General features: G+C 41.5%; 1 protein-coding gene across 4 annotated transcripts in view; it reads left to right on the top strand.

The window, feature by feature from the left end:
- The first annotated feature begins 259 nt into the window (after positions 1-259).
- The window catches only part of ENTPD4 (ectonucleoside triphosphate diphosphohydrolase 4), a 40,012-nt gene continuing 16,304 nt past the window's right edge, over positions 260-23,967 (top strand). For 3 of the 4 annotated variants that reach the window (XM_032144056.2, XM_032144057.2, XM_032144054.2), the window contains exons 1-10: positions 260-397; positions 10,144-10,251; positions 11,177-11,374; positions 12,231-12,436; positions 15,808-15,958; positions 16,466-16,569; positions 18,362-18,421; positions 18,705-18,859; positions 20,516-20,682; positions 23,175-23,499. In XM_032144056.2, the coding sequence (XP_031999947.1) occupies positions 10,244-10,251; positions 11,177-11,374; positions 12,231-12,436; positions 15,808-15,958; positions 16,466-16,569; positions 18,362-18,421; positions 18,705-18,859; positions 20,516-20,682; positions 23,175-23,499 (1,374 nt within the window). In that variant the 5' untranslated portion in view covers positions 260-397; positions 10,144-10,243. The remainder of the gene's footprint in view (positions 398-10,143; positions 10,252-11,176; positions 11,375-12,230; positions 12,437-15,807; positions 15,959-16,465; positions 16,570-18,361; positions 18,422-18,704; positions 18,860-20,515; positions 20,683-23,174; positions 23,500-23,967) is intronic. The other variant, XM_032144055.2, reaches the window with a different exon arrangement.

The following is a 23,967-nucleotide window of genomic DNA, read 5'->3' as shown; positions in this document are numbered from 1 at the left end:
TATTTTCCATAACCGTTAGGACAGCTAAGGAAAGATAAACTGCGGTGTCCTAAGTACGCTGAGGCTCGCTGACGACCAGACGAGCACCAGGCCACAGTACTGGGTGCCTCCGTGCCACCACTTCCACATTTCCCGTGCACTGCACGGTGGCGTGGCCGCGTGGGTCCACGGAACAGCCCAGCGCTCGGACGCCAATCATCCCGGATCAGGCTCCGCCCCCCGGCGCTCAACGCGCTCCTCGGCGTGCGCGCTCCGGGCGCAGGCGCTGACGCGTCGCCGGCGGGGCCCGGGAGGGGGTGCGGCTCCAGCAAAGGAGCGCGGCCTCCAGGAAGCCGGCTGGCCGTGATGCTGCCCGCTGGTGGTCCCCCGCCCCCGGGGTCCCCGGCCGGCCAAGCAGGTGAGGCTGCCTTCCAGGCGCGGGTGAGGGGAGGGCGGGCGGCCGAAGGGGCCGGCATCGGCGGGTGGGTTGAAGTGCGGGGGCCGGCGGCGCGGCGAGCGGGCCGCGGACGAGCCTCTCTGCCCCGCGCCCCGGCTGCCGCCCGCTCAGCCCCGCGGACCGGTTGCCGCCGCCCCTGCCGCGCAGCCACATCCGGGCGCCACGGGACCAACCCTGGTGAGCCCTGGCGGCCGGCGCGCTCCCCCAGCCCCTAGCAGGGGACACCTGGCGGTCGCGCGCCTCGGGTGACCGCTCGGGATCCCCCACCTCGAATGGGCGGAGTTTGGCCGGGCAGCAGGCATGCTGCACTCGGGACCCAGCCGGCCCTGCCTGCCGCTTTAAATGATGACATTCGCACGTCTTGTCGTTTTCGCTTTGCTTTGCTTTTGCCAGATTTCATGTTAGATTTCTTCTTGGAAAAATGGAGCTCATTGGGCAGTAAAGTGATGATGCAAAGCATTGTTTCTGAACTTGAGTAATGCGCGGATCCCTTTTAAAGGGACAGTTCTCTCATGGTCTAGAATGTGTCCCAGAACCCTTATGGTGCTCCAGACCCCAGTTAAATGAACCCTAGTGCAGAGCGTTTTCAGAGAACATTTATCACGAAGGAAACCAAAGAGATCCTTTATGATTCGCGAACTTTCAGGCAGAAGGTAAACTAGAGGTAATGGAAGAATTCTAAATTAGAGACTCAAAGCCCAGGTTAATTTCACATTGCAGTCTTTGTTGTCTCCAGCTTTTGTGATGAAAATACCAAATTATCCAGCTTTAGGGAGGCCTAAAAGAGTTATGTTATTTGTGTTACCATATATATGATGTTTTTGTATCAGGTTTGTTAATTCTGTTTGACATATTAGAATTACAAAATGGTACACTGATTCGTATAGTTTAATCGTTTATTTCTCTGTTTACCTTAACATTGATTTATCTTTTGTAGTTGTTGCATATTGAATCTATGGCTTATATTCTTCTACCTCTAATAGGAAATGTGTGACTGAGGCCCTTGAGGATATAGTCTAGGAAGGAGACAAAAATGAACTTTTATCTAAGGATTTATATTCTCTACGTATTTACTCAGCATGTTTATTTAAAATAGACTACTCATGAATAAAGAGACGATTCCAATTGTGAGAAAACATCAGGATGTGTAACAGGTTAAATCTTGACAAAGAAAGATGTTGGCTTGTGCCTTGAAAGTAGTGTAATCTTGAGAGGAGGACACGGTGGTGGCTCGGAGGAAGGGCTGTTAGTAAATGCCTGAGGCAGGCATGGAGACAGCTTGTGTGGGAGAGAAGAGAGAGACCTACTGCACTGGAGCTGAGAGATGGTATCTGGGACTGATGAGAGGATAGGTTGGTGAGATAAGGTGGACCAGTTGATGGATAAAAGGTTTCAGGTGCCACACAGGAAACTTGGTGTTGATCCATGGGCTTCCAGAAGGTTCTTAGCTGATCATATTTTGAAGGCCGTGTTTTACAAAGAGTTGCTTGCAAAGTGTGGCGTGCACAGTGAAGGCAGAAGGTGGGTGAGTCGCCAAGAGATCTGTCCTGAGGTAGTGATGCCTACTGTGGTCATCTTAGATATGAGGGATGTCTGAGGAAGAATCGACGGGCTTGGAGAGTGATAGAAGATGTCAACACAGGAAGTGGGAATCAAAGCTGAGAACCAGGTAATCCAGGTCAATGGGGATTGGTGATACCCGTCTTAGACCTGGAGAATTTGGAGGGTGGTATTAGAGTTTGCATCAGAAGATTTCAACCCTAGACTTGGACTAGTTGAGCTTGCAGTAACAGGGCTTCAGTGAGCTTGGAATGTGGAACTGGAACTTGAGGAAAGTCAGAGTTAATTCAGGAAAAGTGACCAGAAAAAGACTATTTAAAATGGGAACCAGAATTTTGCAAATTAGTAGTGAGAGGGAGGAAGAGGTTAAGATTTTACATTGAAAAATAAAATTAAAATGTGTAAGATAAATATTGAAGAACATACAGATCGTAAATGCAACTATGTACATTTCTTCTTAAAGAATGAATCAAGTTGTCTTCATGTATCTTTTGTCACAGTTGAGTAACAGTGCCACCCGGCAGCCTCCACATCAGCCTCTCACTCTCGGAAAGACAGTTGTTTCTTGCAAAACGCTGCCGGAATGGTTGAGAGCATCTTTAATTTTTCCAGGTTCTCTTGAATCCTTTGATAATCAAGTCATTCTTTTCTGAAGTATCCTTCCCTATGGTACCTTTGCTTATTCAGAAGCCGAGCTTTCCCAGAGGCTGACTTCTCTGTGATTTTGTTTGCCTGTGATTTGAGTTCACTAACATCTGTTTCCTTGCATCTTGCGTTTTTTCCACCAGAGGAACCATTTCCGTTTGTGGTTGATGTGCATTGTTTTCGTCATTATCTGTAGAACTGTCAGTGAGAGACTGACAAAGATGTTGACACCTTGACTGTAGGCTTCATTCCAATAATGTTCAGCCAAGCAGGGCCCCACTAGCTGAAATCATGAGAGTTAATGCATCTCTCTGTTGATAGGTCTAACACAATTTAGGCTTTTTAAAAACATGTCAGTTTTATGTGGTAGTACTGAATTTGCCTCCCAGGGCCCTGGTGCGAAGATTCTTAGCTAGAAGGACAATTGGAGTTTACATTTGAAGATCAGATTACCATATTGTTAACTTTTAGGCAATAATCTTTTTTTTTTATTATACTTTAGATTTTAGGGTACATGTGCACAATGTGCAGGTTTGTTACATATGTATCCATGTGCCATGTTGATTTCCTGCGCCCATTAACTCGTCATTTAGCGTTAGGTGTATTTCCTAATGCTGTCCCTCCCCTTTTTTTTTTTTTTTTTTTTTTTTTTTTTTTGTGATGTTCCCCTTCCTGTGTCCATGAGTTCTCATTGTTCAATTCCCACCTATGAGTGAGAACATGCGGTGTTTGGTTTTTTGTCCTTGCGATAGTTTACTGAGAATGATGTTTTCCAGTTTCATCCATGTCCCTACAAAGGACACGAACTCATCATTTTTTATGGCTGCATAGTATTCCATGGTGTATATGTGCCACATTTTCTTAATCCAGTCTATCGTTGTTGGACATTTGGGTTGGTTCCAAGTCTTTGCTATTGTGAATAGTGCCGCAATAAACATACGTGTGCATGTGTCTTTATAGCAGCATGATTTATAGTCCTTTGGGTATATACCCAGTAATGGGATGGCTGGGTCAAATGGTATTTCTAGTTCTAGATCCCTGAGGAATCGCCACACTGACTTCCACAATGGTTGAACTAGTTTACAGTCCCACCAACAGTGTAAAAGTGTTCCTGTTTCTCCACATCCTCTCCAGCACCTGTTGTTTCCTGATTTTTTAATGATGGCCATTCTAACTGGTGTGAGATGGTATCTCACTGTGGTTTTGATTTGCATTTCTCTGATGGCCAGTGATGATGAGCATTTCTTCATGTGTTTTTTGGCTGCATAAATGTCTTCTTTTGAGAAGTGTCTGTTCATGTCCTTTGCCCACTTTTTGATGGGGTTGTTTGTTTTTTTCTTGTAAATTTGTTTGAGTTCATAATCCATTGTACTTTTGTCCTGAGTTAAAATTACAGCGCTTCAGCAGTTATAAGCTGTCCTATTTTCTCTGCTTTTAAACACAAGTTTTGTAACTTAAAATATCTATTTGTCCTTTTGATCAAAATCATCACTTATCTCCAAAAAAAAAAAAAAGTCCTGAGACAAACCTCAGATGACACAAAGTTTCCTAAGTGTGCTGTGATCATTCTCGCGGTCACCTTCCTCTTCGAAGTGTGTTCTTTCTCACCCCATCTAGAATTGATCTCCCACCTCTAGGAATCTTTTCCTGCTAAAGCTAGCCTTCGCTGTGCTCTTCTCTGAGCTTTATAACAAGAATCCGAGTAATTTAACATTGCCTTTAATTAGTATCTTGACTGTTTTCTGGGCATTAGTATTTTCTCTGTAGCAGTCTGCAAACTTGAAATTTGGAGTTGGGTTTGTTACTCCTCATATCACCTTCGTAGTCCTGACTTTCTTCCTCAACGACCAGTTCGCCTTTAACCATGACTTTAAGCTGTTAACTAAAACTTTCTTTTCTTTGGTTCTCAGTTCAGCTATCACACAACTATCACGGATGTTTTTTTTAAATGTTGAGATTGGAATTCCTATGTCCTGATAGGCTTTTAAGATAGGCTTTCTCAATATATTGAGAAAAGTATTTGATCCTGGAAACAAGGTTTCATCAGTCAAAGGTAACTTGTTAAAAATTGTTATTTCCTCTGATGATAAAATTAATATATGTCCTTTGAAAAATATAGGCAACCCTAGGGAAGAAAATAAAGATGATACCCGATCTCATTGCCCAGAAATAACTAAGCACTGTTAATATTTTGGTTTCTTTCCTAACATTTTATCCCCCCCATGCATGGTGACATTTTTTCACTTAATATATCATGGACTTGCTTTCATGTCAATAAACAGATCTGTATCATTACCTTTAATAGTCGCATTGTATTCCATTGCATAAATATACCCCACAGTAGACATTAGTAACAGTGTTTTGCTGTTATACACAATACTATGATGACCATCCTATAGATATTTTAGTGAATTTACCCCATGACTTCCTAAAGATGAATTTCTGGAAGTGTGATGGGTAGAGCAGAGGGTAGGCATGCATAAATGTTCGTGTGTGTTACCCCAGTACCCCCAGAAGGTTAGTGATGTGCCTGTCCCGAGTCTCACAGCAGTACTCATCGACCTTTTCCACTTCCCCTGTTAGCCAAATATCACCAGGCCTTCATGTCTGCCAATATGATAGCTGTTTTTTATTTCTGTTTATCTGAATACTGATAGTTCTATTTTATCAGCCATTTCAATGAGACTTATTTCAATAATCTCAAATTGTCTTTGCTCATTTTACTGTTCAGTCTTTCTCTTATTTCTTTATAAAAACTTTGGCTATGTAAAGGTTATTTACTCTTTGTCATGCACCTTACAAGTACTTTTCCCAAGTTGTGTGTATTTGTAGCAGGGAGGGAATTTTTTTTTTTTTAAGCACACAGAAGTTTTAAACTTGTGTAGCTATTTTATAAAAACATTAAAATCCATTTAAACATCTAGATCATTGATTTTTTTTTTCTTTTTACTCTTTGTGTAAACTTTTAAATCACAGACATTGTCCTAAATTTGGGGTACATGGTACAATATGGACACCATATTAAAACTTGAACTAATTAAAGTGATTTTTTTCCCCTTTGTCAGGTAGGCATTATTAATACTTTTTACTCTCTAATATCTTTGTGTGTACGTCTTGTTTCCTCCACTGCATTATCGATTCTAAGGTCTGGGCCTATATCTAATTCATCTTTGTGTCTCCCATTTCCAGCCGTTTGTGAAACCTGCAATAATTACTCATGATTTGTGTGGCAGGCACTGGTCATGGGGGAAACAGAAGAATAAGAGGCTGTCCCTGCCCTAGTGGGGCTTGTCATGTAATGAGGAAGCCAACCACAAGTATAATACTTTAGCCCACTGCTGTGATAAGCAAATACTCTGGGGATATGAGGATTAGGGAAACTCACTGAGGACTCATGCTTGATTTGTGTCATGAGTGATTCTTAGGAATGCAACTGACAACCCAAGGGAGAGGTTCATTCTGCAGATGCCAAGGAATGCGAGGCATTTCAGTGATCTGTAGCTAGTGCCTAGGGTACATAGGAGGGGTCTGTCGGGATGAGACAGAAAGGCCCCAGATCAGTACTGTGCAAAGAACTTTCTGCGATGATGTCAGTGTTTTATGTCTGGACTGGCTAACGCAGAAGCTATATGTGACTGTCGAGCACTTCAAAGGTGGCTAGTACAACTGCGGAACTCAATTTTTAATTTTATTTAAATTTAATTACTTTAAATAACCACACATGGCAAGTGGCTGCCTCATTGGACAGCACGGGACTAAATCATGAGGGACCTCTTTTACACCCTGAGGAGTTGACTGTTTCCTGAGTGAGAGAGAAAAGTTGGGGGATGAGGAGTTATGATTCCCTGTTTGTTTTGGAAAGGTCACTCTAGTGTAGAGGTTCTTAACCCTTTTGGGTCCCAGAACTCTAAAACTTGACTTCTTGCCAGGCCCTTTCCTAGGGTCTGCAAAGCTGCAACTATAGCACTCAACTGAGCAGACCAAAACCTGGGCCTGGGGGAGCTCCTATTCTGGAGGAAGAGACAAAAAAGGAGAAACGCAACACATGCGTTACGTTAGAGGACAAGGATGAGTGGATTCTCATACTTGCATCCCACCTCTCCCTCCCAGGAGCTGTGTGACCTTAGACAAGTTACTTAGCCTCTCTGCCTCATCCACAAAGTGTTGTGATAATAGTACCTGCCTTGTAAGTTGTTAGAAGGATGAAGTTAGTATTTGTGCAACGTGTGGAGCAAGGCCTGGCGCATAATGAGCACTATATAAGCATTTAATAAATAAATAAATGCTAAGGAGAAAAGATCAGTCAGGGAAGGGAGTTGGTGGGGAGTGGGTAGGCATTGCAGTTATTGATCGGGTGACCAGGGAGGTCCTCCTTGAGAAAATGACATTTGGGTAAAGACCTAAAGGGAACGAAAAAGTGAGCCATACAGATTACTTCCTAGTAGAGGGGGCAACAAGTTGAGAGACCCTGAGACCAGAGAGTGCCTGGCGTTTTTGAAGACCGCTCAGAACATCAGTGTGGCTGGAATACAGTGTAAAGAAGGAGAGAGCAGACGTTGAGGTCAGAGCCTTAACAGGTGTCAGATCCTGTAGGACTTTGTAAGTTGGAGTCTATGGAGGATTTTGAGTACAGAAGTAATCTGATCAGGGTCCTGAGCAAGGGGTGGGAGTGTAGAGCTATCAATTTCAGAGAAAGTATCTGTGCCCGAGAGTGTTGGAGGCAGCATTGTGGGGCCACTGGTTGTGACTGCCGGTAGAAGACTAGTTAGGCTGCTCTCCTTTTTTTTTTAATTATACTTTAAGTTTTAGGGTACATGTGCACAACGTGCAGGTTTGTTACATATGTATACATGTGCTATGTTGGTGTGCTGTACCCATTAACTCATCATTTAACATTAGGTATATCTCCTAATGCTATCCCTCCCTTCCCCTACCCCACAACAGGCCCCGGTGTGTGATGTTCCCCTTCCTGTGTCCATGCGTTCTCACTGTTCAATTCCCACCTATGAGTGAGAACATGTGGTGTTTGGTTTTTTGTTCTTGTGATAGTTTGCTGAGAATGATGGTTTCCAGCTTCATCCATGTCCCTACAAAGGACATGAACTCATCCTTTTTTATGGCTGCATAGTATTCCATGGTGTATATGTGCCACATTTTCTTAATCCAGTCTATCGTTGTTGGACATTTGGGTTGGTTCCAAGTCTTTGCTATTGTGAATAGTGCCGCAATAAACATACGTGTGCATGTTTCTTTTTAGCAGCATGATTTATATTCCTTTGGGTATATACCCAGTAATGGGATGGCTGGGTCAATTGGTATTTCTAGTTCTAGATCCCTGAGGAATCGCCACACTGACTTCCACAATGGTTGAACTAGTTTACAGTCCCACCAACAGTGTAAAAGTGTTCCTATTTCTCCACATCCTCTCCAGCACCTGTTGTTTCCTGACTTTTTAATGATCGCCATTCTGTTGTAAGATGGTATCTCATTGTGGTTTTGATTTGCATTTCTCTGATGGCCAGTGATGAGCATTTTTTCATGTGTCTGTTGGCTGCATACATGTCTTCTTTTGAGAAGTGTCTGTTCATATCCTTTGCCCACTTGTTGATGGGGTTGTTTGTTTTTTTCTTGTAAATTTGTTTGAGTTCATTGTAGATTCTGGATATTAGCCCTTAGTCAGATGAGTAGATTGCAAAAATTTTCTCCCATTCTGTAGGTTGCCTGTTCACTCTGATGGTAGTTTCTTTTGCTGTGCAAAATCTCTTTAGTTTAATTAGATCCCACTTGTCAGTTTTGGCTTTCGTTGCCATTGCGTTTGGTGTTTTAGACATGAAGTCCTTGCCCATGCCTGTGTCCTGAATGGTATTGCCTAGGTTTTCTTCTAGGGTTTTTATGGTTTTAGGTCTAACATTTAAGTCTTTAATCCATCTTGAATTAATTTTTGTATAAGGTGTGAGGAAGGGAACCAGTTTCAGCTTTCTACATATGGCTAGCCAATTTTCCCAGCACCATTTATTAAATAGGGAATCCTTTCCCCATTTCTTGTTTTTGTCAGGTTTGTCAAAGATCTTTTGATAGAAACAGGCAAGAGATAAGAGCCTGATCTCAGGAGAAGGTGATAAAGAAAGGGATTTTAGATAAGCTGAGGTTAAAGAAATTAAAGGAATCGGTAAGAAATTACATTTGGGGCCAGGCGCAGTGGCTCATGCCTGTAATCCCAGCATGTTGGGAGGCCAAGGCGGGCGGATCATGGGGTCAGGGGTTCGAGACCGCCTGGCCAACATGGCGAAACCCCGTCTCTACTAAAAATGCAAAAATTAGCTGGGCATGGTGGCAGGCACCTGTATTCCCAGCTACTCGGGAGGCTGAGGCAGGAGAATCGCTTGAACCCAGGAGGCGCAGGTTGCAGTGAGCTGAGATGGTGCCATTGCACTCCACCAGCCTGGGTGACAAGAGCAAGACTCCATCTCAAAAAAAAAAAAAAAGAAAAGAAAAAAAGAAATTACATTTGGAAGATGAAGAGGGATCACACTTGAATCTGGTTTCCGATTTGTGTAGCTTGGTGGGATCAGGGTTGGGACTGCGGGGGCAGAGCAGATGAGGAGAAAAAGGGGTGAAGATTGCAGTTGTTAGGGGTGCAGTTTTAGAATTTTCTCATGGTTTTGTGCAACATTCATATAGAGACAGCTTACAGGCCGTTTAAGATGCATAGAAGAGAAGCCTGGAGTGGCGAAAGAAAAATATGAGTTATCTGATCATTGAAGCCTCAGTAATGATTGTAGTTAGAAGAGAATGAGGCTAGACAGAGAGCCTGGAAACCTAAGAGTAGTCTGGGTGGCAGAAAACACTTAAAGGATCCTGAGCATCAGTTATTCCAGAGCTCAGAAGCAGACCAGACAAGACAGCTGTCTTGAGAGGTCAAGCAGCTTTGCAAGACCAAGGAAAGATAAAGACCACTTGTCCTTTGGCTTCAGCAGATTGGAAGGAGGCCCTGGATAAAGGCCCCTGTCTGCTCTGCAATCTGAGGCCTGGAGGCTGGAGGAGGAGTGATAATGGTGGAGTCGAAGAACTAACTAGGGACACAGTGCCTTGCACAGTACTTTGTACAAAAAAGGGAAGTCTAATAGACATTTATCAAGTGAATGGATATTTCAGGTTCACATCCAGCTTATTCTACCTGTCTCCTACCTCCACCCCAAATCTCCCTTGTACCATAAGGTATTTAAGGCCTATTTGATATCCTGATATCTTGGGGTCACAGACAGTTTTGGTTAGACAGCACTAACTAGTACCAGACGATTATCATCTCTTTTGATTTAGGTCTATATCGGACAGTATGAAATTAACTTAGAAGTGTGTTGCTCAGAATAAACTATTCCAAAAGCTTCGGTGCAAGGATCATGTATAGATTATATGTGGTTGGATTTAAGCACACACTTAAAGAACGTAGACGTTTTCTTTGATGATGCTATCTTTGTGATTTGTCTCACTTCCTGGAACAGGAGGGCTCTAACTCCGTGAGGACCCCAGCATTATTTCTATAATTGTTTGTGAGAAGGACTGAATCCCAGAGCATTGCCTTGTTGCTGCTGACCTTTCAGTATGGGGAGGTGAGTGATGGGCCTAATCACCATGAAACATGAAATCTTGGTGATGCAAAAACAGGTCTTGAGAGGAAAAAAAATCTAAATCGCAAGTGAAAAATGTGAAGTTGTGCTGTGCTTCTTTTTTCTTCCAGGGCCCAGTGAGGTATTTTAATGCATGAATCACTCTTCAAGGTGAAGAATAAAGAAATTAACTGTAAAATAATAAAATTTATCCCAAAGGCAGTGAAATTTTTAAAAATCCTAATCATATTTCTAGAATGAGCCTCTCATTCTTGACATAAACTGAGGGGAAAAGTTCCTGATTATTTGCAGAAATGTCTTGTAGGAATATTTCTAAAAGCACAGGACATAGAAAACTCATTTATTGACTTTGTTATGGGGATGTTGTTGAAATGCTGTTTTCTCCCATTACTCGAGTCATCTGGGAGAAATTAAGAAAATTTGTTCCTCCTGAGCTGTTTGTATATTTCTGGTGTCATGGGCAATGAGCTCAGCCGCATTTGCAGCAGGCCCACCTTACGACATGCCTTTCTCCATACTGCATTCCCTTTTGGTCTCATCATCCTTACACCCGGTTTCATGATTGATTTATATATTTATGTTATTGAGCTTATTCTTGTAAGCTGTCTCTAATTCTTTATCTATGTTGTAACAAAGCAGGGCAAAACAAAAAATCTACATAATACTGTCAAGAAAAGGGGAAAACACCAAAGTGTCATAACCTTCAGGGCCTAATACTCATTCAGATGATGTTGTGATAAGGGGTTGTGCAACTGTTGTGTAGCATATGCAAGATGCCAGAATACAGATACCTACAGATAAGGAAATCCAGGTAGCTCAGGCCAAATATCTTATTTTAGGATCACTTTAGGTGAAGGAAGCCTCATTGGAGCAGATTGCTTTAAAATCTTTTTCTTTCTAATTTCAGGATTGGCATCTCCTGTCTTTTTCCTGCTTCTTGGCATTTTAGCATATCTCCAGTAGGGTGTCCTCGAATTCTGAATACCAATTTACGCCAAATTATGGTCATTAGTGTCCTGGCTGCTGCTGTTTCACTTTTATATTTTTCTGTTGTCATAATCCGAAATAAGTATGGGCGACTAACCAGAGACAAGAAATTTCAAAGGTAAGAGATAAAAACATTTGCTTTCTAGACCAGAAGGCATACCTTCTGTCTTACCTGTTTTAGGCTGCTGGAACAGAATTCCATAGACGGGGTGGCTTATAAACAACAGCAATTTGTTTCTGACTGTTCTAAAGGTTGGGAAATCCACAATCAAGGTGCCATAGGTTTTGTGTGTGGTGAGGGCCTGATTCCTGGTTCTGAGATGAGGAGGTCTTCTTGCTGTGTCCTCACATGATGGAAAGGGGGTGAGGGTGCTCCCTGAAGTTTCTGCCCTCATGAACTAATCACCCCCCTGAGGCCCCACCTCCTAATAACATCGCATTGGTGATTAGGTCTCCAACATATGAATTTTGGCGGGGGCCGCAGACATTCAGACCATAACACCATCATTTCATGGCTTCACGATGTTTGGCTTTCGGTTGGAATTTAAGGAACTGAAGGAACTGTAGGAACTATATTCTATACCATATTCATCATGGCATGAACAGTTAAACCATTTGAAGCTAGTTAACTGCTAACTACAAAATCCATATCATAAGAGGCCCTGGAATAATTATTTATACGTAAGTGTCTCTTGTGTTTTAAGATGATTTTTGAGTTGGTAGTTTAGAAATAGAATTTTGCATGTTGGAATTTGTTTGAACTTCTGTAAAGGAGTGTCCATCTGATTTAGATGATCTTTATCATCATTACTTGTTTTGTTTTGACTCTTCAATTATTCAACAGTTGTATTGATGTTATAGTGGTGCTGCTACATAGCTTAGAAATTACTGACTTGGTATTTGTTGCATTTTCTCTGTTAGACTTAAGATAATATTCTCTGTCTAAATCAAAGCATATTGTGTTTCTATACAAGGTACCTGGCACGAGTTACCGACATTGAAGCTACAGACACCAATAACCCCAATGTGAACTATGGGATCGTGGTGGACTGTGGTAGCAGTGGGTCTCGAGTATTTGTCTACTGCTGGCCAAGGCATAATGGCAATCCACGTGATCTGTTGGATATCAGGCAAATGAGGGATAAAAACCGAAAGCCAGTGGTCATGAAGATAAAACCGGGTATGTAAATGAGAATGTCTGCCTGGTAACCAGGGTGTGTCCATTCTCTGTGGCATCTTTCACGTCGTTCCCTTTCTACACCATGATGGCCCTGAGTCAAACCTCACACCAGAACCTGATGAGTCTCCTTGTTTCACTTTCTTTTCCCTTTTCTGTCCATTTTGCAAAGGGTGACTAACACCTTGATAAAACATCCAGACATGTCTTTTTGTCTCCTATAGCATTTTAAATAGTGCTTTACTCATGGTATCTACTCAGATGTTGCTGGTTGGCATTAACTATGGAGAGTTTTTTCCTATTTAGTAACCATTGGTCTCTATCCTTAATGACAAGGTAATTTCAGATAACTCATGAAAATCTATAATATATTGGCATATACTTGTCACTTTTAAAAATTGCTGGCCACATATAGTTCTAGTCATATAGATTATTTGGTGAGTGTGACCACAGAACTTAGAGCTAATCATAATTATGTATAGTTTTTAAAGATACTATAATTTCGAAGCCAGTGTGACATGTAAAAGTTTAGATTTGGCTTCCTAATTAGGTAATTTACATCAATGATGCTCTTTTTTCTGTGTCATCACCATTTCCACGGACAGCAGCTTCTGTCAGGAGCATTTAGAATGGGAGATACCAGGAGTGCCTTGAAACAAGCTTTTTATGTCTTGATAATTGATCACTGATTTCAAACAGTGGACCACAGATCTTAATAGAGATGCAGCACTTTTATTTCATCTTACTAATGTATTAAAACAGTAAAATATCAAATGCAAACAATCCAAGAAATTTATCTTGTAAATATTAGAGAATATCGTTAAATAATAATTATTATAGCTTATTATCCCCATTTCAGAAATAAAATTTTAAAGAATATTCAGTTTAACGTGAGAAAAATGCATATCCTCATAGAAGAGTCTCCAACCATGTAGAATGGTGACCCCTCGAGTCCTCATTCTTCACGGAGTAATTCAGACCCCACCTCCTCCCTCAGGCAGCCCTCAACAAGCTGATTATCCTTTGATGTGTGGGCAGCTAGGAACCAACATATTACTCAGAAAATCTAAAGTCTCTACCTCACTTTTCAGGTTAAAGAGAGAGAATCTACTCTGCATTATTTTATCAGAGTACATTTCCATGAACAAAGATTAATTTTTTAGTGAGTGTCTTTCAAGTTTTAGTTTTATGTATTTCTACCCCTTAAATTTTTATGTATCCCTAATCTAGAAACATTTTCAGTTAATGTAATATTGATCAAATAAAAAATTTTTGAGAAGACTAAAAAAATAAAGCATTTTGCATTTCATCTAGCTTCACGTACCAGGTCCCATCAGTGACTAAACAGATCTCATGGAATAAGATGAAAACTTCCATGCCTTGGAGTTGTCCTTTTAGAACAAAGGGTCAACTACATTATCATCCTAGAGTATATATTAGAATCTCATTAAAATCAGGCTTAACATGGGTCTGTCTTGCACTATACAAAGTGTATGAAATGGAAATCAAAATACCTTTTTATTGCACTACTCTCCTGAAGCATGGACTTCCATGTATAACATTGCAGCAAGGCTCTAGAAGTTTCCTTAATAGGGTCTGGCTGGCTTAGGGTTTCGAGTGCATTGAAATTGAATTGTATGTGGCGTCAAAAAACTTACGGTTTAGTCCATTTTTTGCTAATTCCTTTGATGAATCACTTAATCTTTGTGAGTTTGTAATTTTCTAATGTGTGAAATAAGGAATTTTTAGACTTCTAAAGCACCCCTAATTTTTAATATTGTAGGCTAAATGACACCTAGAAATATTCATTTATGTACTCATTCAGCAGATATATGCTGGGCACCTGCCATTTGCTAGGCACTGTGTTAGGTGCTGGGAATATAAGTTTGAACAGACACATTTTGTGCCCTTGAGAAGCTTTCAGTTGTAATGAGACAGGCAAGTAAATAGGTAATTTTGATATGGTGTAATGAATGTACACCTAGCAAAAGGAAATAAGCATGGAATTTAACAAGAGTCGTCTTCAGGGTTCTGTTAGGGTGACTTCCATGGAGGCTGGAGCCGAGTGGGTGTGCAGGAATTAACCAGGGGAAAAGGAGTAGGGAGGTGGATGGAGAAGACTCTTCTTGGTGGTGGAGGAGCAAGGCCCTAAGGCCACAGTAATGTGCATTATTCAAATGTTAGTTCAGTGTAGCTGAAGGCAATGGAAGGAACATTGGAAGATATAAGGGTGGGTGAGTTATGCTGAGCAGGGTGTGCTGTTCTGGAGTTGAGCCTTATCTGGAGGGCATTGAGCCACAAAAGAATTGGAAGCCTGAAGAGGCATCCTTTGGGTAGGGAATGGTGGGGAGATGGTCAGGATCAGAGGGTGGGATGTGCTGTGGCAGACTGGCAGAGGGCGTGTCCAAAGGGATGAGTAGTAAAGTCCTGTGAGAGGAACCGAAGAGAGGCAATCTATGAAACCCAGGTTGTGTGTTGGGATGACGGAGAGGGACTTCATCTAAGATCCTGGCTTGGACTGCTGGGTGCCCAGCGCTGATGGCCTCGGAGAGAGGTACCCAGCAGTGAGAGCAGGTTTGTAGTGAAAGTTGAGTTCACATTTTGCCATGATGCATTGGGGGTGGCTGTAAGGACAAGCAAGGGCAGTGTCTGGTGGACGGTTAACCCCACGCTCACCTGGAGGCTAATGAGTGCTGCATGGCCGGTGGCACAGTTTGGAGTTCATGGCATGCTGATGGTGATAGCAGCCTCAGGAGGGACTGAGCTCACCTGAGGAGAGGGGGAGCACGTTTCTTGAGGGCAGGCAAGAGCCCATGCACATGGCAGTGACACACAGCAGATGCTCAGTCAGGTTTGTGTGCTTTGATGAAGAAGAAAAGGACATAGCACTGAATAGTGCCACCAACATTTAAGTAAGGTCTGCAGAAGAAGTTGCTAGAGGGATAGGAAAAACTAAGAAAGTGTAATGTGCCGGGCGCGGTGGCTCACGCTTGTAATCCCAGCACTTTGGGAGGCCGAGGCGGGCGGATCATGAGGTCAGGAGATCGAGACCACGGTGAAACCCCGTCTCTACTAAAAATACAAAAAATTAGCCGGGCGCAGTGGCGGGCGCCTGTAGTCCCAGCTACTTGGAGAGGCTGAGGCAGGAGAATGGCGTGAACCCGGGAGGCGGAGCTTGCAGTGAGCCGAGATCGCGCCACTGCACTCCAGCCTGGGTGACAGAGCAAGACTCCATCTCAAAAAAAAAAAAAAAAAAAAAAAAAAAAGAAAGTGTAATGTGTAGCATGATTTCCCTAAAATTAGCCACTCTGAAGAAACATCACATGTTATAGCTAAAATATCTGCTTCTTAACTAAAGTATCCTGTTTCTCTAGGCATTTCAGAATTTGCTACCTCTCCAGAGAAAGTCAGTGATTACATTTCTCCACTTTTGAACTTTGCTGCAGAGCATGTGCCACGGGCAAAACACAAAGAGACACCGCTCTACATTCTCTGCACGGCTGGAATGAGAATCCTCCCCGAAAGGTGATCCTCCACGGAAGGGCAAGGGTGAGGGTGGGCTCCTGGAGGGGAGAGGGGGTGTTCTCCTCCCCCTTCCCCCTCCTCCTCTCCATCATCATCATCATCATCAAAAGGAAAATATTCAAAACTCTTTCTTCAAGTCTGTAACAGTACCAGAACTATTCCTTTAGCCAGAATCCACCAAATAGCCTTTAATTGACTTAGGACTATAGGCAACTGTAAAGTTGTCATTTTTAAAACCGTAATCTATTTTATGTAGTTAAGGAATGCTTGCAGTTGTAGTTTTACATCTAGAAATCACATAATTCACACAACTTGTTCATTTTGAAAATTCATTCCTAATATAATCTTTCCAATGAGTTTCTTTTTTTTTTAAATTAACTGTTTCATACAAGATATACCACAGCCCTGGTTTTTTTTGTTTGTTTGTTTCTTTCTTTCTTTCCTTTTCTAAACAGAAGATACCAAGCTGTAATCTTTTGATTTGTAAATGTTTTTATTGCCTTACAGCCAGCAGAAAGCTATTCTGGAAGACCTTCTGACTGATATCCCCGTGCACTTTGACTTTCTGTTTTCTGACTCTCATGCAGAAGTAATTTCTGGGAAACAAGAAGGTTGGTATATTGGTCTTCAGTTTAAAATTTGGGAAGCTGTTCCTTTAAATCCTCCCCATTTTCACCAGTGTACCCTTTGTTATATTCCTATTGTCTTAACATTTGGGAAATAATAGCCTTGAAATATTACAATTTTTAAATGACTAAATCAGTTTCTTATATGACTAGTCTTTGTTGCCCTAACATTAAGCCATTGAAAAATAACCGTTTGTCTTCACCACATGTAGGGACATGGCTTGATAGAAACTCACTTTGATAGAAAAGGCTTGTATGCCTTGCCCAAGTTGTGTGGCTTCCTGGGACTTTGATCATTATTGAGCTGTTGGAGCTTCTTCTCTACTTTGATACACTGAGAAATATCAAATCTTTGTTCTATTTTCAAAGAAATGATTCTCCTTGAGAATGAAATGTCAAGTCAATGAAATTATTTGGGGTATAGCCTGCTAGAAATGTATACCAAAAAGTATTTCAAAAGCCATCTGTCATTTCAGCATTAATACTTCCTATGTGAAAGACACTGTAGAGAATACAAAAATGGGGTGAAATTTACACATTGCCATTCAGCTGCTTACAGACAATTGAGCTACACAGTTAGCTGTTCTATGAGGGGTTTAGGTACCAGAAAAAAGATGAGGAAAAAATATCACAGGAGTTCTTAAGAGGGAGGCATTTTTTTTTTTTCCAGCTAGGGCCATGATGGAGAAAGTGACATCTGAACTTCACCTCAAGGGAAGGGATAGTTTAAATAGAGCATGCCAGAGCATGGGAAGGGTGGGGCTCTGAGGGAGGGGCAGGAAGCACACGCCAGGCAGAAGAAAGGGCTTGACTCAGGACAGGTTGGAAAGAGGGCACTGTGGACAGAGAAACACAAATGTTTTAGTTTGACTGGGTGGTGGCCCATCTGGAAGGAGTGGCGGGAATGTTAATGGTTGGCTGGCTCTTGAATTGTCTGTCCAGGAATTTGGACTTCTTTTTGTAGATGAGTCCAATAGCAGAGAGTAGAGCAGGTTGCAACAGAGAAATAGGGGCAGGGATGGATTAGATGGGCTACCCAAGGTGACAATGAAAACCAGGTGTAGGGAATGTGAAAATAGAATCAGACCTGGCAGCTGAGTGGAGGGATAAAGGAAAGAGTAGAAGATACCTCAAAATTTTGGTTTTTTTTTTTTTTGAGATGGAGTCTCGCTCTGTCACCAGGCTGGAGTGCAGTGGCACGATCTCGGCTCACTGCAGCCTCCACCTCGCAGGTTCAAGTGATTCTCCTGCCTCAGCTTCCCGAATAGCTGGGACTATAGGCGCCTGCCACCACGCCCGGCTAATTTTTGTATTTTTAATAGAGACGGGGTTTCACCATGTTGGCCAGGATGGTCTCGATCTCTTGACCTCATGATCTGCCTGCCTCGGCCTCACAAAGTGCTGGGATTACAGGCATGAGCCACCGCGCCCAGCTGATACCTTGAATTTTTAAAACCTTGGACTTGACAGGTTTAACATCATAAAAGTGAAAATTACAGTATTTTGAAACAGCTCATAAATTTCAAAAGAAAACTGGCACCTAGCGTATTGTATTTTCAACCTGTGTAAATGGTATAAAACTATAAACATTAAAGTTGAGAGTTCTTGGAAAGCCATTTGGAGGAATAAAAACATCAGTAGCAAGGTGTTATTTCAGATGATTTTACAGGTTATCAGGGAGTGAAATAAATGAGACGTTTGCACAGACTGCGCAGATAGGAGTTACACAAAATGTTTTAAAACTTTTTCTTCTCTTCACCCTGTAAAATGTCTATAGGTGTGTATGCTTGGATTGGCATTAATTTTGTCCTTGGACGATTTGAGCATATTGAAGATGGTAAGTGTCATGTTTCCAACAACTATATCTAGTTGGAAATCGGTGCTTTTCTGTTTAATCCAAAGGCTGAAAAAAGAGCTAAGCTTTGTGACACTTCTAAGCGTGTAGGAGTAGAATGAGAGCAGCTGCAGTTGAACGTAATTCAACTTGATTTTAGTTGGGAGGAGTAGACTGGGTTTGCCTGAACATGCTTGAAATAGACCATGAAAAGAAGGTGACTCTTCAGAAGAGCCCAGTTCTCTGGATTAGTTCTGTTCCAATGAACACTTTCTATTCTTTCCAGATGATGAGGCTGTTGTGGAAGTTAACATTCCTGGAAGTGAAAGCAGCGAAGCCATTGTCCGTAAAAGGACAGCGGGCATTCTCGACATGGGCGGCGTGTCGACTCAGATAGCGTACGAAGTCCCCAAAACTGTAAGCTTTGCGTCCTCACAGCAGGTCATTATCTGTACAAATTTCTTTCTGTTTGGTTTGGTTTTCATTTAACGTGTGTCCATCGTTCTTGTTTTGTTTTCTGAGTCTGAACACATCTTTACTATGCTTGCTGAGGTGCCGCCTCTCAACCCAGGAGAAAGGAGACAGGACGAACAAGGCAGACCTCAGCTGAGCCGCGTGTGTGTGTTCATTGAAATCAGCTGGTTTGTTTTCTGAACGTAGAGTTTTTCTTTGGTATATATGCAGTCGCATGCTTGAGTTTCTGTTTATATTTTCTCTTCAATCACGTCTTTTCTCGACAGGTTTTATAAAATGTAAAATAATAACATCTGATTTTTTTAAGTTAGAATTGGGGGAAATTCTTTTTTTTAATGGTTCAGACTTTGAGCTTCCTTGGGGGAGATTGAGGTTTGTATCCACTGCTTCCACATCTTTCAACTGGTGGTTTACTCGAACTGTTCTCCACCCTGTTCTGTGCCCTCTCAGTTGCTGCCTGGACAACCTTGTCTAGAGAACCCTGGCATGGTTTCCAGATGTATTTCTGAATTGCTACACGTCTATTACTCCGTTTGTGTTCAGCTGTAGATTAACACCAAATCCTAGCTTCCTGGATTTTCCCCTCAAAGGTGGGAGGCAGCATAGCCTGGCCGGCAGGAGAGGGTTCATAGTGAGACCGTGGAGCTAGACAGGCCTGGGTTTCTTCATCCTCCTCCTCCTCACTAGTCGTGTGACCTTATGCAAGTCATGTACCTTCTTTAAGCTGGTTTCTTCATCTGTAAATGTGAACGAAAGTACCTACAACATGGGGTTATTAGAGGGTTTAAATGAGATAATACATCCAGTATATCTGATGCACTGCCAGGCAGCTAGTATGTTCTCAATAGATGTTACTGACATCTTTATTAAGCTCCTTGGAAAAATGCTTTGTAAATTCAGGTATTAACAATTTGTTTTTCCTACCTCCCATTCCAGACATGCCTCTACAGACTGTTATATTCTTTGTAAAAAATCATGTTTTCCCCTCTCAATATAAAGTAAAACTGTACATAGAAATAATGTTTGAAATAAATACTGAAAAATCAAGATTAAAAATTTCCCATGGATTCATCAGCTAAAAAAGCCATTGCTAGCCTTTTAGTGAATTTCTTTTATTTTTCTATGCATAGTTTTAAAAAATATGGTTGTTACAATCTTAGTTTATATGATTTTTGTCCTTTATTTAACACTGCATGAGCATGGTCCTCCGTAAGCTATTGATTACCGTAATTAACCTTCCCTTGCTTTTATATATTTAGATGACATCTAGTTTTTTCTGTCACAGAATGACAAAGGACATCTTTGCATATAGAAACATTTCCATGTTTAGGTTTATTTCCACAGCATAGGATTCCATAAATAAATAATGTCAGAGGGTATGAACTATTTTGCTGACTTTCTCTTTCAAAAAGTCATAGCAGTATCACAAATTTGCAGCCCATCTGAAATTTCTTAAATCAGAATTGTCATATTGAATTATGAATGATGCTTTAGAAGGGTCCTTGGGAAGTGCAGAAGCAGACGTTTTTGTCCCTTTTAGATAAGACTGTTTTTAGACCCTTCTTTTTAGTAGGAGGTTAAAGTAGCTTAAGCTATTAAAGTTTGTTATGCTTATGTCTGCAGGAAGAAGTAGCTAAAAACTTGTTAGCTGAATTTAACTTGGGATGTGATGTTCACCAGACTGAGCATGTGTATCGAGTCTATGTGGCCACATTTCTTGGGTTTGGTGGCAATGCTGCTCGACAGAGATACGAAGACAGAATATTTGCCAACACCATTCAAAAGAACAGGTAAAGCACCTTTCACTACTTGGCAGTCATTTGCAAACCTAGGTCTCTCCTCATAAAAAACAGACCCAGGCAAAGTGGGAAGAACTCAATTAGCAAAAATGTGTTGCACTGTTAGCTTTTTATTCCCCCACTAGCTGAGCAGGGAGAAGAGATGAAAGCACACCAGGGTCCTGCCTTTGGCCCTCTGTCCCACCATGCCCTGAAGGAGGTGCGTGCGTGCTCTGTCTCTCTCACCTCCATCTCAACTGATGGACTAGAAATTTCACCATCAAGCTACAGAATAGTTTGGAGCCCTGGGTGGGTGGTGCTATGCATGATTCAGAGTCCTTGGGAAACCCAGTATCTGGAGCACTCCTGGAGGCCTCAGGTAGTGTGTTCTCTTGTTGTTGCTGAGGAGATTGAAATATGTGATGTTCTGGAGACTCTGTGGATGAACCAGCCTGTGCAGCTAGTTAGTGGATAAGAACCATCATGAAAGGAATTATTCAATAGGAATAAATTATCTAGAAGAGTCAGAGTTAGTGGCTTTTAAATTTAGCAATGAAGCTTTAAAAAATGAGTGTATGTAGAATTGTGGTATAGAAAATATATAAAACAAAACAGCACTCTATTGGTTTAAATTGACTTCGTAAGTGTAAGTATATAGCAATTATTGATTTGAAATTTGTAAGAACATAAAAGCTATTTGGATGAATAAAAAAATCTGAATCTGGGGTTGTGTAAGCTATCCTATTTATTACTGTGTTTTATTTGTTTATTTTGATGAAACAATTTTGAGGGGAAAAAATCCTAGTTCATAGACCTAAGAGATTGTATACTTCCTTGATTAATTTAATCTTAATAAACCTGTGAAGGCCTCAACTTGAAAAAAGACCAAGTTGGAACTATTCAGTACATTTACCACAAAGTCGTGTGTAGATAGGAAAAGCAAGAAAAACCTTTTCCTGTGTCTCTTCCAAAAGTTAACTGAATACTTATAAGATTGGTAGTCCCATGGTTTTGTATTTTTAATTGGTATTTAGCACACTTTGGTATAATCATTTTTATAGTAGTCTTAAACTAGAAATATTTTATAAAAAACATTTGAAATGTATTTTTTCTGAAACCTTAATTTTTACTCATTGGTTTTAATGTCAGAAAGCTTTATATAATGGATAGTTTAGTGGTACTTAATTTAGATATAAGACAACTAAAAATAATAGCATGAAATATATATTTGACTACTCTTGGACTTTTATAGTAATTACAAATGTTTCATGTGTCATGAATTGAGCATTGAAGTACACATTTATCTCTTCGCCATTTGTAGTGGTGATTAATTTTTTTAAATTAAGCGAACATTTTTATGGCAAAGACCTTAATTTATTACATTCAACTGCATGATGAGTGACCCTGATATGAGGAATACACAACTTGTGAGTTGAGTGAAAAGTGAAAACTTGACTGTCGGTGATGAGTATTGAATTCTGACCATGCTTAACTCTTAACAGTTCAACACCTGTCAGGCCCCTGTGATTTCACAGTATCCAACACCAACATCACTTGAGATTTTGTGAGCTCTTCTCTGTTTCTTGTTGCTTGAAGGCATGCACACACACAATAGGATGACAGATGTTCACTCCCAGAAATTTCATTAGCAAGTAATAAGCCTAGTGCCTTTCAGTTAACAAAACTAATGTTTATTTTCTACAGGGCTTCTCAGAGTGCACTGTACAATGGAAACTGCTCTCTGCTGCAGTTGGGACCCATAGCTGGTCAAGGAAAGAAATAAGTTGAAACAGAATCATAAAAATAGAGCCAGGCCTTAGACATTCTGTCTTAACTTCTCTATTCATTTGCTAATCTTTTCCTCTGAACCAAGGTCTGTTTTTAGACTCCATCCTTTCTTTGGCATGCACTGCACCCCTCATTGAGATACCGGTTTGTCTTTGTTTAAAGAATACTGAGGACTTAAAGAGGTTTGCAAAGCAATTCGATACCAAATCCTTCTAGATGTTTGCTAATTTTTCTCGGTTTTAAAAATCCTGCCCACACCTAGTTTGATAATTTTCTAGTAACTTGACCTTAGTTTTCTAAAGCATCTAACCTGCTTTATCAAGGACCAGATCTTGTCACAGTCACGTTCCTTCCATCTGTATTAGGTAAAACCACAAGCACTAGTGCAAAAATGGGGCTGGTAACACAGTTGCCTTGTGCCCAGCAGCTGGGAACATCAGGCCTTGTTGCCAGGATCGTCGGGTAATCGGATAGGTTATCCAACTGGACTCTGGTAGCCTGTCTGCTGCAGGCAAGTTTGTATCCTGACTCTCCAAGAAAGTCTCAAGTGTGTATTTTCCTAACTAATTATCTCGGAACCCTTTTCTGTTCCACAGACACAGTCCTGCAGGTCTCATGTCCCACAGAGCGTGTTTTGAGAAACACTGGTTTGCAGCCACTTCCTGAAAACACAGTTTTCTGTAGGACTCACGATGAAGTTTCTTGTTTTGCCATAGGCTCCTCGGTAAACAGACTGGTCTGACTCCTGATATGCCGTACTTGGACCCCTGCCTACCCCTAGACATTAAAGATGAAATCCAGCAAAATGGACAAACCATATACCTACGAGGGACTGGAGACTTTGACCTGTGTCGAGAGACTATCCAGCCTTTCATGAATAAAACAAACGAGACCCAGACTTCCCTCAATGGGGTCTACCAGCCCCCAATTCACTTCCAGAACAGTGAATTCTATGGCTTTTCCGAATTCTACTACTGCACCGAGGATGTGTTACGAATGGGGGGAGACTACAATGCTGCTAAATTTACTAAAGCTGCAAAGGTACCCTTGAGAGACACCATCTGCTCCGCATGCTTTTGAGAGACCGGTGTGGACGGTGACGAGTTATGTCCTCCCTTTACACTGGCAGGGAAAGACGGAGTGTGGAAGGCTGCACTGCAGCATGTTGGGATCCTGTTCCCTTTGCTTGGAGGGAGGTTGAATAGTCACAGCAGAAGTAAAAAATGTACTGTACGCTGACTTCTGCACACCACTCCATTAGCTACCCTGGTTATCAGTTACCTCCAAATTACAGTCTTTTATGTCATTTTTGTGCTTTGCTGCATCTGACGATTCTCCTACTAGCCTTCCCGCTCCCTGACCTACCAGGATACTCCTGTTCTTGTGTTCTCTCTGCCTTCCTGACACCCCTTAAACTTAGGTGATGCCAGACTTCCACACTTGGCCCCTGATCTTCAGGTTCTTGGATGGTCTCATCCATGCTCAGGGTTTGCTGCTACCTCTCAAGAA

Source organism: Hylobates moloch, unplaced genomic scaffold (assembly GCF_009828535.3).
Source record: "Hylobates moloch isolate HMO894 unplaced genomic scaffold, HMol_V3 SCAFFOLD_22, whole genome shotgun sequence".
NCBI lineage: Eukaryota > Metazoa > Chordata > Mammalia > Primates > Hylobatidae > Hylobates > Hylobates moloch.
This window is presented reverse-complemented; position numbering and strand designations above follow the sequence as displayed.